At 36.4% G+C, this 15,626-nt stretch overlaps 1 protein-coding gene across 1 annotated transcript in view; it reads left to right on the forward strand.

Annotated features, from left to right (window-relative positions):
• Positions 1-15,626, forward strand: part of PAM (peptidylglycine alpha-amidating monooxygenase) — a 135,746-nt gene that overhangs the window by 73,489 nt on the left and 46,631 nt on the right. Inside the window, exons 5-6 of the mRNA XM_029941233.1 lie at positions 8,363-8,547; positions 9,603-9,668. Of these exons, the coding sequence (XP_029797093.1) occupies positions 8,363-8,547; positions 9,603-9,668 (251 nt within the window). The remainder of the gene's footprint in view (positions 1-8,362; positions 8,548-9,602; positions 9,669-15,626) is intronic.

The raw sequence follows: 15,626 nt of genomic DNA on the forward strand, positions 1-15,626 counted from the left end.
GATACTACTTCCATAGGGTACTATAGAATTACAATTGAGAATATAAATTGTAAAAAAAGAAAACTAGTATTTTATGAGTCTGTGAAATGACACTCTGTAAATTTCCTCTCCCTTTCCTCCCTTCCTGACTAACTCCCAACCCATTTACATGAACATACACTCCCACTGGGCACAAGTTGAGCCATGAGCATGACGCCTACTCAGATACAAGTCTACTTACTCGCAGGTTGTATGGGGTTAGTAGATGTCCCTCCATGTACTAGAAGAACCACCAGCATCAAGTTTTTAACTTCCTTCTTCTGCAACCACCTGGAAACTAGGTTTTACGAGAAAATTCTGTCAGTGGCCTAACAAGATTTTCAGCTGAGTATTCTTCCACACGATCTGAGCTTAACTCTGTAGTAAGCTAAAAATCTTAGGACTAGAGAAAATTTTGCTTGAGTGGAACAATCATAGTTAACTAATAAAAAGTACTTTTTAAAAATAAGGACTAATTATTTTCATAGCAGGGACTGAACAAAAAATACAACCACTAAAAATTAGGTGGCTCTGGGAGGAGCCTGGGTACTTCAGTAAGTTAAGTGTCCAACACTTGATTTCAGCTCAGGTCATGACCTCACAATTTATGGGATCAAGCTTATGGCATGGAGCCTGCTTAGGATTCTCTCTCTCTCTCTCTCTCTCTCTCTCTCTCTCTCTCCCTCTCTCTCTCCCTCCCTCTCTCCCTCCCTGCCTCCCTCCCTGCTTTCTCTCTCTCTCTCTTAAAATAAATAAACATCCCAGAGACTTTGGATTGTTGTATTTTCATTTTCATTTGTTTCCATATATTTTTTAATTTCTTCTCTAATTGCCTGATTAGCCCAGTCATTCTTTAGTAGGGTGGTTTTTAACCTCCACATTTTTGGAGGTTTTCCGGGTTTTTCCTGTGATTAATTTCAAGTTTCATAGTGTTGTGATCTGAAAGTGTGCATGATATGATCTCAATTCATTTCTATTTATGGAAGACTGCTTTATGCCCCAGTATGTGATCTATCTTGGATAATGTGCCATGTGCACTTGAAAATAAAGTGAATTTCCTAACTTTAGTATGCAGAGTTCTATATATATCTATCAATTCCATCTGTTCCAATGTGTCGTTCAGGTCCATTGTTTCTTTAGTGATTTTCTGTCTGGTTGATCTATCCATTGTTGTCACTGAGTATTAAAGTCCCCTGCAGTTAGCAGATTCTTATCAATAAGATTGTTTCTGTCTGTGATTAATTGTTTTATGTATTTGGGTGCTCCTGAATTTGGCACATAGATGTTTATAATCGTTAGCTCTTCCTGATGGAGAGACCTTGTAATTATTATATAATGTCCTTCTTCATCTCTTGTTACTGCCTTTACTGTAAAGTCCAGTTTGTCTGATATAAGTATGGCTACTTCGCCTTTCTTTTGGCTTCCAGTCACATGATAGATATTTCTCCATCCCTTTACTTTCACCTGGAGGTATGTTCAGGTCTAAAATGAGTCTCTTGTAAACAGCAAACAGATGGATTTTGTTTTTTTATCCATTCTGCTACCCTGTGTCATTGGTTGGAGCATTCAGTCCATTGACATTCAGTGTTTTTATTGAAAAATGTGGGTTTAGATTCATTGTGTTCTCTGTAGAATTCATGTTTATAGTGGTGTCTCTGGCACCTTGTATTCTTTGCAACATTTCCCTTAAAGAATCCCTTTTAGGATTTCTTGTAGGGCTGGTTTGGTGGTCATGAATTCTCTCAATTTTTGATTATTTGAGAACACCTTTATCTCTCCCTCTATTTTGAATGACAGTCTTGCTGGATAAAGGATTCTTGGCTGCATGATTTTTCTGTTCATCACATTGAAGATTTCCTGCCATTCCTTCCTGGCCTGCCAAGTTTCATTAGATAGATCTGTAACCACTCTAATAGGTTTCCCTAGTATGTTAGGGCCCTTTTCTCCATAGCTGCTTTCAGAATTTTCTCTTTATCTTCATATTTTGCCAGTTTCACTATGATATGTTGTGCTGGAGGTCGATTCAAATTACGTCTTAAGAGGGTTCTTTGTGGTTCTTGAATTTGAATGTCTATTTCTTTCCCCAGATTTGGGAAATTCTCAGTTATAATTTGGTCTAGTATCCCTCAGGACCTCTTTCTCTTTATTCCTCTTCTGGAATTCTTATGATAGGATGTTGTTCTGTTTGATTGTATCACTCAGGTCTCAAATTCTCCTTCCCTGCTCCTGGATCAATTTCTCTCTCTCTCTCTCTCTCTCTCTCTCTCTCTCTCTCTCTCTCTCTCTCTTTTCAGCTTCCTCTTTTGCTATAACTGTGTCTTCTAATTCACCTATTCTTCTCTCTGCCTCTTTGATGCAGCAAAGACAGTCATAAAAGGAAAGTATATTGCAATCCAGGTCTATTTCAACAAACTAGAAAAAGCACAAATCCAAATCTAACAGAGCACCTAATGGAACTAGAAGGGGAGCAGCAAGAGCACCCCAAACCCAGCAGAAGAAAAGAAATCATAAAGATCAGGGCAGAAATAAACAATATAGAATCCGAAAAAACAGTTGAGCAGATCCATTAAACCAAGAGATGGTTCTTTGAAAAAATAAACAAAATTGAAAAACCTCTAGCCAGGCTCCTTGGAAAGAAAAGAGAGAGCACCCAGATAGACAAAATCAGGAATGAAAATGGATCTATTACAACCAATCACTTAGAAATACAAGCAATCATTAGAGATTACTATGAAAAATTATATGCCAACAAACTGGACAACCTAGAAGAAATGGACAAGTTCCTAAATGCACATGCACTACCAAAATTCAAATGGGAAGAGATAGAAAGCATGAATAGACCAATAATCAGTGAAGAAATCGAATACCTTACCAAAAATCTCCCAGGGAAAGTCACCAAGATTGCTTCCCAGGGGAATTCTACCAGACATTTAAAGCAGAGCTCCTACCCATTCTTCTCAAACTATTCCAAAAAATAGAAATAGAAGGAAAACTTCCAAATTCATTCTACGAAGCCAGTATCACCTTGATACCCAAAACAGACAGAGACCCAGCCAAAAAAGAGAACTACAGACCAATATCCTTAATGAATACAGATGCAAAAACACTGAACAAGATACTGGCAAATCGAATTCAACAGCACATAAAAAGAATTATCCATCACGATCAAGTGGGATTCATTCCTGGGTTACAGGGATGGTTCAATATTCGCAAATCCATCAATGTGATCCATCACATTAACAAAAGAAAGGATAAAAACCATATTATCCTGTCGATAGATACAGAAAAAGCATTTGACAAAGTACAACACCCTTTCTTAATAAAAACCCATGAGAAAGTCAGAATAGAAGGAACTTTCCTAAACATTATAAAAGCAGTTTTTGAAAAGCCCACAGCTAATATTATCCTCAATTGGGAAAAACTGAGAGCTTTCCCCCTGAGATCAGGAACACAACAGGGGTGTCCACTCTCACCACTGTTGTTTAACATAGTGCTGGAAGTCCTAGCATCAGCAATCAGACAACAAAAAGAAATAAGAGGCCCACACACACAGAGACAATGGAGCATTACATGGCAATGAGAAAGAATGACATATGGCCATTTGTAGGAAAGTGGATGGACCTTGAGGGTGTCATGCTAAGTGAAATAAGTCAGGCAGAGAAGGACAGATACCATATGTTTGCACTCATAGGTCTAACAGAAGAACAGGAGAAACCTAATGGAGGACCATGGGGAGGGGAAGGGGGAAAGACAGTTGGGGAGAGAGAGGGACTCAAAACCTGAGAGACTATTGAATGCTGAAAATGAACTGAGGGTTCAAGGGGGAGGGGCAGGGGGAAAAGAGGTGGTGGTGATGGAGGAGGGCACTTGTGGGGAAGAGCACTGGGTGTTGCATGGAAACCAATTTGACAATAAGCTATTTTAAAAATAAAATTAAAATAAATAAACAGATATTTTCAATAAAACAAGTGGATTTGGGGGCACCTGGCTGGCTTAAACCATTGAGCATCTGACTCATGGTTTTGGCTCAGGTCATGATTTCACATTTCGTGGGTTTGAGCCCACTGACAGTACACAGGCTGCTTGGGATTCTCTCTTTCCCTCTCTTTCTCTCTGCTCCTCCCCAGCTTGCTCTCCTTGTCTCTCTCAAAATGAATAAATAAACTTAGAAAATAGGTGGTTTTAATGTAAGACATATTGATAAGTTCAATTAAAGGTAATATTTTTTAACCTAGATATATTTTCTTTTAAAATAGTGAATATGAATGTCTCTTAGACAAAGTTGCACCAATGTATGTAATAATATAGTACTACCTAATTTATGTAAAAGCAGTATTTTGTGTCTGAGTGCAGTACATATTTTATATTCAGTATGGTACTTCTCTAAATTCATTTCTAATGTTTAGTCAAGTTTAAACACACCAAAAAATTTTTATTTAGCCAGTTAATTAAGCTAATTACGTCAACTAATTTGCCAGAATGTTTATATGCTAAATTTTTAAATTAACTCATGAGAATGGTAGATAATATTTACCTATTTGGTTAATTTTCTTGGTCATATTTTTCATTTGGAACCAGTTACTTAATGGACATATGAGGATGTCTAATGAATGTTCATAGAACCAAACAGTAATCAACATTTTAGTGTGTATTCTATGCGAAGATAAAGTGATATGATCAATTAAGTCCTTAATGTATAAGTTTAAAAGTACCATGAAACCTCTTACAAAACAATTAAAAGGTTTGAAAATTAAGTTCTTTAAAGTGTTTATATTTTTTTCCAAAATTAGTAGTTCCCGTCTTTTGTTGTTGTTGTTGTTGTTGTAAACCCCGAAACTGCTGGGTGTAAGGGCCTTAGGGCGGAGGGCCTCTGTCACAGTGGAGGGAGTGTCAGTCATGGTGCACAGCAGGATTTGGGTTTTTTTAATGGGACATTTCAGAATAGTTGGTACTTTCTCACATCTCTATGATATATTTTTATAATATGAAATATTTTTTAAACCTTCATAGAACGTAGATGATAAATAGGTAGATAGATAAAAAGATAGTTATAAATATTTTCCAGAATGCCATAGACCAAATTCATAAAATTGACCTGTTTCAGCAGTGTGATATATTAGGGGTACCTGGTAATGCCGTATCAAGTTGTAAACATTTATTAAAATAGATTATTCATTCTTCCTTCCTTCAACAAATATTTATTGGGGGCTTTTTCAGGCTCATCACACTTGGTCAGATTTAGAGCTAGCTGATATAAAAAGTAGTAATCACATAAGCCCTTTAGTTTGCATGGAGATTGAAGACTTGCACCACTGTGATTTTGGAATATAGGTGGTGCCAGGAAGCATCATTTCAGGAATCACATTGACACTCGGAAATGCTTAAAGGGCCATTAAACGGATCCAGGGCAGATATGTGAACCTCCCTCCATACTTTTTCATGTTAATAATCATTAGATTGACAGAGTTGAATTGCATGTATTGTTCTTTATGGAAAATAAGGGTAGATGAGTCAAAATTCTCCCTCAGGAATACAGAAAGCTGTTTGATTTTTTTTTGAGTTTATTTATGTATTTTGAGAAAGAAAGGGGGTGCACATGCTCATTTGCTTGTGAGCAGGGGAGGAGCAGAGAGAGGGAGAGAGAGAATCCCAAGCAGGCTCCACGCTGTCAGCACAGAGCTGACACGGGGCGCAGTCTTTGAAAGGTTGAGATCATGAACAAGTCAAAATCAAGAGTCAGATGTTTTGCGGTCAAATGCTCTACCCCTGAGCTATACCCCCAAGAGTCAAATGTTTAACCCACTGAGCAGGCACCCCAAAAGCAGTCTGATTTAATGTCAGATTTTGTTGTTGTTGAGTGGAAGAAAGATGCATGTCGAATAAAACAGGTAAACTGGTTTGCCGATACTAAGGATGAGTTGAGTGCTGACACATTTAGGATGTGATTGTTTCTCTGTCAGGTAGGTACTGAGAGTTACCTCAACTACAAGTCCAGTTGTAGATGGAAAGGAATAAAGTATGACTCTTTTTATATTCTCTTCAGCTCTTTAATGAAATTTTATGTATGATAGCAAAGATTCTTAAGTTATTTGACCAGCTCAATTTTGTATCATAGAATCGGGACCTTAAATAAACTGTATTGGTGAACTGATTATGCTAGCTCACAGTCATGTGTTTAGACTTGAACATGGCCATGATGGTCCCATTCAGGTAAAATATGGAAGGATCTGTCCACAGATTGGTTGCAAGTTTCATTTATTTTTATATAAATTTATTAATATTTTACGTTCACTAATTTAAGAAGCATACATGATTATTTTGCTTTCCTTCTCTGCATAATGATCCAGCGTCTCTTAAAGTGGAGCCACATCTTAAGTTTCTTTTCCCTCTTCTGTGTCCCTTGCTCTACACGTTTTACTTTATTTCGAACAGGGAAGGGGTAGATAATATGGTGAGAGGTTCTACCTTTATTACTTTGACATCAGCCATCTCTTTTCTAGCACATAATTTTCTGACCACCTCTAGCAATGTTAAGATGGAATTCTGAAGAATGGTGTTTTGACACATGAAGACCTGTGTCACGAGCAGGTGTGTGTTGGGATTGTGCCTCACCCTTTGCTTCTGTTTCACGGGAGAGGCAGTTACACTGGCAGATATCAGATTCAGAGAGTGAGGAGCTGAATGACTTTTAAAGCATGAATAGAGCTTCCTATGGCAGAGATTCATTCCTGTGGTCTCTCAGGGGCTCTACATTTTCAGACCTTACAGAAATCACATCCCTGTTTGGGAAAAAATGTTTTTTTCCTTCCCTTGCTGATGTCATTCTGTTGCTATGGAGAGGAAGTGAGTGCCACATGACATTGCTGGAAAAATCACCAGTGACGTATTTTCGCAGAGCAAATAGTCCACTTCAGAGCTTGTTTTTTATTAGCAGAGGCTTGCTACAAATTGTCAGGATACCAAAAAGGAAACATTCATTTGTGCAAACTACCTCAGAAATCAAAGTCTCATGAAGGTGCACCAAAATAATGCCCCCCTAATAATATTAGAGAATGAAATACATGATAACCCATGTGAATTGAGAAAGCAGAAAATATGTTTTAAACTGCTAGGCATAACTTACATTGTTTGGAACTTTCATCTAAGAAATGTCCATCCACTGTTTTATTTTTTTACATTTTTAAGTTTATTTATTTATTTTGAGAGAGAGAGAGAGAGAGCACGTGTATGCAGGGAAGGGACAGAGAGAAAAGAAGAGAGTGAATCCCTAGCATGCTCCGTGCTATCAGCACAGAGCCCAATGTGGGGCTCAACCTCACAAGCTGTGAGATCATGACCTGAGCCCAAACCAAGAGTCAGACACTTGACTGACTGAGCCACTCATGTGCCCCATCATCCCATTGTTTTAAAATCTATTTTTTTTCCAAGACTGATTTATTTTGAGAGACAGATCATGAGCAAGGGAGGGGCAGCGGGAGAGGGAAACACAGAATCTGTGGCAGGCTCCAGGCTCTGAGCTGTCAGCACAGAGCCCAGTGCAGGACTTGAACCCACGAACCATGAGATCCTGACCTGAGCCAAAGTCAGATGTTTACCTGACTGAGCCACTTAGGCGCTCCTAAAATCTATTTTTAATATTGAGTCTTACAGTTGTGCAGTGCTTCCCCCATATAGGTCTGAGCCTTTAGAAGAGCTTAGGACTGCTTTCACTTTGTATCACTTCTCAGCCTCTCTTTTCTTCCCCACTGTAGAAGCCCAGGTGCCAGGTCAGGTATCAGGGATACCTTTAAGACGTCTTAGTATCAGTACATGACTCTCTGTTCCTCTGATCGTGAGGAAGGAGGCAGTTACCCAAAGCAAGATCCTAGACTCTCAGAGTTAAATGGAAGAAGGCATTTTTGAAGACTTCTGAATAATATATGACATTCCTGTTACAGTGTCCTGAATTTTGCCATTATTAAATGAATAATTAAGATTTTTCTGTCAGAAAAGTACTTTGCCCAATCTGCGAGTTTTAGCAAATGGAAGAAGGGCTAAAGAATAAAAGGACTTGGAAGAGGAAGGAATAGCTGCTTAAATGCCATTTCCATCTGCAGTACTTGGTGCTATCTGTGGAGTGAGTGCGAGCAGATACTCCTTCATGAAGTGGAAATAGGACTTTGACTCTGTGCTTTAGAGACTGAAAACTGTGATGGGCTTTAATGAAAGCTATAAAATAAATGCACAATATGTCCACCTCTGAACCTACTGCTGGCAGATTTACTGGTTGTATTTTTGTTTGCATTAAGAATGTGCTTTATGCGAATGGCTGATTTGTTATGTCCTTTTTTTTTCTTGCTTACAGTGGCACATCTAGTGATGAAATGTGCAACTTATACATTATGTATTACATGGAAGCCAGGCACGCAGTCTCCTTCATGACCTGCACACAGAACGTAGCTCCAGATATGTTCAGAGCCATACCACCAGAGGCCAGTGTTCCAATCCCTGTGCAGTCTGATATGGTTATGATGCATGGACATCACAAAGGTAAAACAGATATTAATTTAAAGCAAAATATGCTTTCATATTTTATATTTTCTTGTGTGTCTCACGTGACTATATGATTAATATTTAAAATCCTCCTCCTCCTGTCACAGTCACCTGTACACACAGTCCAATTCCTACTTTTCCTTCTTTTATAACCCATTTACCCTCCTGACATGTCCCATCAAAACAGTTAAAGTGAAAAATCTCAACTGATGCAACAGATTAATTTAGGGACCAATTCCAGAAATGTACCTTTTTCTTCATTTAATTCATGTTTTCTAGTTTCCCCATTTGATTCCTCCCATAGCCAGTAATGACTTCTGTAATTTATGAATTTATACACCATGTTCTAAAGAGTGCTTCAGTTTGCCAATGAAAATGGTTACTATCTTCAACTATACCCTAAATTATCTATTTTAATCGGCCTCCTCAAGCAAAGAGGAGTTCGTGATTTATGATGCATTTCTAATCTTAGCCTTTTTGGTCTCATTCTCAGAATTGTTGATGAACTTGCTCTTCTTCTGCAAAATGATCATACTGATTGTCATTTTGTTAGTTTATAATTTGCAAAACCCATACCCTATTTTATTGGATGAAGTATGCTGAGACTTTTTTGAGTTTTACAAGTTCAATCTTAAAGTACCAGAGCAACTTCTTATGTCTTTCTATTGGAAATTTTATGAACAAAGTTTACATAGCAATTAGGTCACTCATTTATAGAATGTGCCTTAAAATGTTCTTAAAATATCCTTAAAATATCACTAAATTCAATTTTTTAAAATACAAGCAGTTTTATTAATGCATTTTTAAAGTTTCGTATCATGTATGTATTACTGAAAGGATAGTTGATTTAATTATTAAGTCAGAAATCTTCATCTTAATAGGTCACTACACTAGAGATTTTTGAGAATTAGACTTACATTCTTAATACTGTTGTTTTTATGAAACATAAGACCCTGAAAATATTTTTATGTTGATGGCATATTTCCAATAAGCTATTTAAAGTATATGATATATCCCACAAATTTATGCTCAGCTTTTTTGATCTTTTACAGAAACAGAGAACAAAGATAAGCCTTCCTTACTACAGCAGCCAAAAGGAGAAGAAGTGCTAGAACAGGGTATGTATGCATAGTTTTGTAACTCAGCTGACAAAGTGTTCATATTCCAATTAGGCGACCAAAATTTGAAGTTCCTAAGATATTTTAGGTCTCTTTCTCAGCCTCCATCCGTATGTATTGCTGTGTTTATAGAATATATAATTCATAAGAAAATAGTCACTTGCTATACTTTAGCTTTGAAAGTAAAATTCCTTGATGTAATTTAGACACACTAGATTTTTCTTTGATTTGGTTTATTTAATATTGTATCTTTTATATATAGTGCAAATATAATCGTTAGAAACAATCATTGGGCAGTTTGAAATCTAAAAGGACTTTATCATTTAAAATCTTATATATTTTGTGTGATAAGTTCATTGTATTTGAAAAAAGTTAAGATTTAAACTTGCATCTGGCCTCTATTAAGTCTTCTCCACCTTCAGTAAGGCAGAAGGGATTATGAACTTAGACATTTATAGTTTTATATGAAGTTGCCATCTGATGAATCAAATGAGCATCCTTCTTCCTCTGATCTATTTATTTAAAACCGTAATATTTGGTTGTTGCCTGTCAGACACTGCATATGTTAGCCCTGAAAAATTATTCTCCTCAATCTTTTTTCAAACTAGTTGTTTCAAAGATGATACCTTAAGTGTTGGAGTATGTTATCTCATCAAGTCATTTTTGGCCTAGATAGGATATATTTTAAAACATTAACGTTAATACAAACACATTTCTTAGGACAACATAAAGTGTACAGGAAATAGGATTTTTCTGGCAACAGATGGAAATTTTTCTCTTTGCATATTGTAAATTCCACTATTGGAATTCTTCAAAATGTATTCTATTAGTGTTAGGTCAAAGATAATACTCTCGCATTAAGAGTATTTGCAAAATTAAAGAATACAGACTTTTAAAGGGAAAACATGCAATCTGAAAGGGGAATAAGGTAAACTCTAATAGAAATGGTTTTTATCTATATAGGGTATGTTCTAAAACATCTCATTCCAACAAAATGGTCTTTGGGGAAAAAAGTAAAACGTTAGCTCAGAGTTGTTGGTACTTTTCTGTTGAGTAAAAAAAAAATGGAGGTGATTTTATAACTGGCTCATACTAAACTATTGAGTATGATTTAAAATAGCTAAATTTGTCTGTCCTGTGTATATAATTGTAAGGAAGTCAGTAATTAAAACCTAAATATAGTTGTATTAATAGTGTTTGCTATAGTTGTACTGAACTTTAATCAGACTCAAAATGAATCATTTTGATATTGAACACACCATTTGAAATATATGTTTTTGAAATAATTTGACTCCTCTTAGAATACATTTCCAAAGAGTAACGTATGTGATACAGTATGGAATGAGACCATCATTTAGTAGATGTGTCTAATAAAAAGGTAAGTTTCTATGGAAACTGAAGCCGGACTGTGTTTTGCTTTTCAAGTTTGTTGAGCTGATCAAGGGAGACATTGGAACTTCTGAAAGATTAGAAACCCAGAAACTCACTAGGAGAAGAACTTTAAATGTTAAGTCTAACCTGTTCTTTCCAAATAAGATTTAGGAGGGCTCTATCACTTATTCCTAAAACACAAAATTTTTAAAACACTTTCATGTTTTGCCATTCATTTACCCTTTCATATCTGATAGCATATATATAATATTAAGAAGTTTAAATATATCCAGACTTACTGATTCCAGAGAAGAATTCCGTGGACACAAAAGAAATTATTTTCTTATAGTTAGTGTTTTATTCTACTTATGAATAAAAGTGCTGTAAAGTTATTTAACTTGGGGAAAAAATATTCTTCTGACTGAATTTTCATACTGCAGAAAATAGGCTATGACATTCACATGTTGACATTAGTGGGCCCATCAAAATGGCACCTCATAGGTTATTTGAAGACAGATACCTGACCAAAAGCCATTCCATGTCCAGTGTAGCCTCTATATTATTCTACAAGTCTTTGGGAGCCACCAGCCTAGAAGTTAAAGAGAATATAGAGAAAAGCATATTTATACACATAGTCCACTTGATTCACGAATGAGGTCAGTCTGTCTCCTTGCAGCACACAGGGAAAATCTACTCATTCCTCAGAGAGTACCCCACTCTTCTCAGATATGTTTATCTGCACAAAATATGTATTTACATTCATTCCTGGTGTTGATAAATTGACTGGGTAGCTAATAAGAGGGCTCAAAGTATTCAGATAAATTATGCCACATCTGCTGATTTTAAAGTAAACCCTCCAACACAACCTTTCGCCTTATTTTGGTGCTCTGGCCAAAAACAATTTGTGTTCAGGTACTCCTCCAGCTTGTATTGATTCTTTTAATATTTTACACCCCCAATAAATAAAAGCCGTGAATCATTTCAGTTGTGCTAGCTGCAAGTTAACAGATAGCATCTATGCTGGTCACAGAGGATGTCAGACCCCCCCAGTGGTCATAGAACAGCTGTGGAGCAGGCAGGAAAAGACCCCAAATGGCAGAACGGCAAGTCTGTACCATCAGTTGCTAAATAATAGAGATAGTTTTGTCTGGATAATATAAACAATATTATTTTTACTTCCTATCTTAATACATTGGAAAGCATACAAGAAGATAAAGGTCAAGATATGTAGCAAATCCTCTATTGGAAAGAAGGGATGACTTTTATTAAGGTAGTAAAAAAAAAAAACCCAGAGGAAAGTATTCATATGCTATAGTCTGAAAGAAACATATATAGATGTGTCACATTATTTATCCGATACTCCGCTTCTCTAGAAGGAATAGATATGGAGTGTTTTTGAAATTCCAATCACTAAAATTGCTAGCTATTAATTTTTGTCAGGATATATCTTGATGGGAAATTTTACTAGAGTTTGAAAGAGACAGCTGGGATCTGGGAATCTGTGTAGTGTTGCCGAGCCTGTTCTTACAAACATGCTGATCTTGTGCAGAATACTTGTAAATATTTGCTTCCTGTAGAGCAAAATGTGGTGTAGGGCAAAAGTATCTCAGACCCCATCTCAAAAGATGTCATTATGGAGACACCAGAAGAGTCTCATTATATGACAGTTTTATCTATCAGGTTGTCCTGGATCATGCAACAATGAGACACATTTTAGTGAAGCTTTAAGGCTGTGGGGGGCTATAAAATATAATGTTTATTTGATTTGTTAAATAATATTCATTTAAAAAGATAACGGGATTTACAGAAAAGTATGAAGAATCAAATAAAAACCATCCATAATCCTCAGAAATATGGATGTGTATGGACATCTTTGTGAGAAATACATATTATATATACTTTATTTTAATAATATTTAGATCATATGTGCAGTTTTGTATCCTTTTTTAAATATTATATCTTGAATATTTCTTCCAACTATAAAAATTACTGGCAAGCATGATTTTTAACTCCTGCATAATATGTGGATATTCCCGCCCATACTGCTTTGAAAATCATAGCCTGTTTGCCTATAGGTGAGCTAATCTTGAATGAGTTGATTATGTCTGCCTCCAAGCAGAAAAACACTAATAGATATTCAGAATGAACTGAAATGTTACTATCCTTTGAAAACCCTGTAAGTGAAGAATCACCTCTGTCTCTAAGAAGCACGGTCAGTTAAACAATAAGACTCAATTAGACATTGATTCTGAGTGGAGGAAATGAATCCCAGGAGACTACAGAATGAAAGGGTGGTGTTGAGGTTTTCCAGAGCAGACACACGAACATATCCTTTACTTACATCTTGGAGCTGGCACTTTTAAGAAAGTAAAGTGTGTTTTGTGACCTCTCTATATTGCTTATACGTTACGATTTCTCACATGCGTTCACTACACCAGTGGTACAACCTGAGCTTTCTGTCAGCATTGGGCCACGAGCGTGGGCTGATACCAGGAAGCTTACCAGCTTCAAGCAAGAATCTGTGCAACTACTATTAGGACTTCTGATTTTGAGTGTTTCTCTCCTTTATAATTCAAGGTATAAGGTGCAGTGTTGAAATTTATGGTAGTCCTATTGGAAAGATTTGATGTCTTAAAAAAAAGCTCATGGCGGAATTGACAGTCAAAGTCTACCATACCAGCTGTCCTTGTTATTGTACCATCACGCTCTAGACAGCACTGCTTTTGCTGCAGAAAGGGCCTTTTACATGTTTTATTCGGTTTGCTCCAAACTCTTCTCATTGTAGTCTTTGTGCCCTCATATAATCAATCTTTCTACTCAAAGGTCAGCCCGAGCGACTATATTCCCAAGGCAGGGAGAATATGACAAAAATACAATTTGTAGAGGGAAAACACTCCATGACCCCAGATAGTTAAAGGTCTTCAGACACCTTCTGTGAAACAGGATAATTTCACAGTGGTTTTATGCTAACAAAAATGAATTACCATTGGCATGTTTTATCAAATAAGCAGAATCAAGGGAACAAGGTTGCAAGTTAAAAAGACAGTAGTCCACTGCAAAAGCCTGTCAACGTGACAGTTGGTAAACCATTCATGACAGGAGTGGAGCAAAGGCTGGGCTTACTCACACAATTTATACTTCTTTGCTTTATTCAAAGTAGAATACTTCCTTCATCCTCTAATAAAGTACAGATGGTTTTAGTAGCATCTTCTTGGCTAATTCTAAGCGCCTTAAAAGGCCTCTTTGCTGTTTGAAAGAAGATACGGTTTTTGTTTGTATTCCCATTCACTAAAAATTTATCGGTTTGTTATGATTTATGAGCAGCTCACAAGTCTTTACATATTGAACTCATCTATCAAACGCAATTCTGAATACCCCCCAAGGCTCTGGGAAGCTGAGTGGATGCTGTTTTGTATTGGTTCCCTAATAGCAGAATAGGCAGATGAGAATGATCATTTATCACACAGTTGTGCTTTCTGATACAGATCTGTGTCCATGGTAGTTGCACAAGCCATTGTTTGCTAACTTCTCCTTTTTTATATTTGTCTCATTTTCTTAAGAGAAGGTGGGGTGAGAAGCCCATTTTTGATGGTTCAATTCAGGAGGAGGGAAAAATAATAAAGTTCCCTTCCTTTGTGATCCTTGAGCTGGTCATCATGATCATGTTTTATTTCTCTAAGGCTAGTAGAATAAATGTTAGTGTTAAGTAAGTACTTGATAAACCAAATCAACTAACCAAAAGGGAAAACAGTTATGACTGAGTTCTAAACCAAAAATATTAAAATCTGGAAAGAAATGCTTTTATTTTTCTATTTCTCATATCTCTGTCATTAATCAGTTATATTACATGTTGCAATCTCCTTAGCTTGGTTACTTGACATATTTTGTCAAAGGTTAAACACGAATGAACATCCTTTTACTTTCCATGTACCATAGAAATCACAGAGCAATAATGAGAGTTGTTTGTTTTAGTTAGTAAAGTACTAGTGATATGTGGGAAATGGGACTTCATAGTCTGAGGATTACCACAGTGTTCTTGATCATTTTTTAAATGCCTCTATATTTAAGATTTTTATGTTGTCTAGGTGTTCCTGGGTGGCCCCTTTGGTTAAGTGGCTGACTCTTGATTTCCACTCAGGTCATGATTTCACAGTTGAGAGATCAAGCCCCATGTTGGGCTCTGTCTGCATTGACAGCACTTTGGAGCCTTCATGGGGATTCTCTCTCTCAAAAATAAATAAATAAACTTTCAAAAAATATATTCTTAAAGATTTTTACACTGTCTAAAAGTTGAGATAATTTTTTTTATCCAATAATTTTAAAGTATTTTATTTTTTTTAAAAAAAGCTCATGGGACAATTTTTCAGTGTGTGTTTCTTTTTCAGTTTGATCTCACTATATTCCTGAAGGAAAACCAGAAAAGTTTTCATGTTGATGTCAGGGAATGTGAAAGTGTGAAAGGTCCCTACTGAATAAAAAAGGAGCACTCGGTCATGAAGTAGTTAATGCAAGCATACAACTTGACACATTGGGAGTTGAACTGGTAGTGTTTTAGATTTTCTTCTACTGTGTCGTGTACTTTTTCCT

This window comes from Suricata suricatta, chromosome 6 (genome assembly GCF_006229205.1).
Source record: "Suricata suricatta isolate VVHF042 chromosome 6, meerkat_22Aug2017_6uvM2_HiC, whole genome shotgun sequence".
NCBI lineage: Eukaryota > Metazoa > Chordata > Mammalia > Carnivora > Herpestidae > Suricata > Suricata suricatta.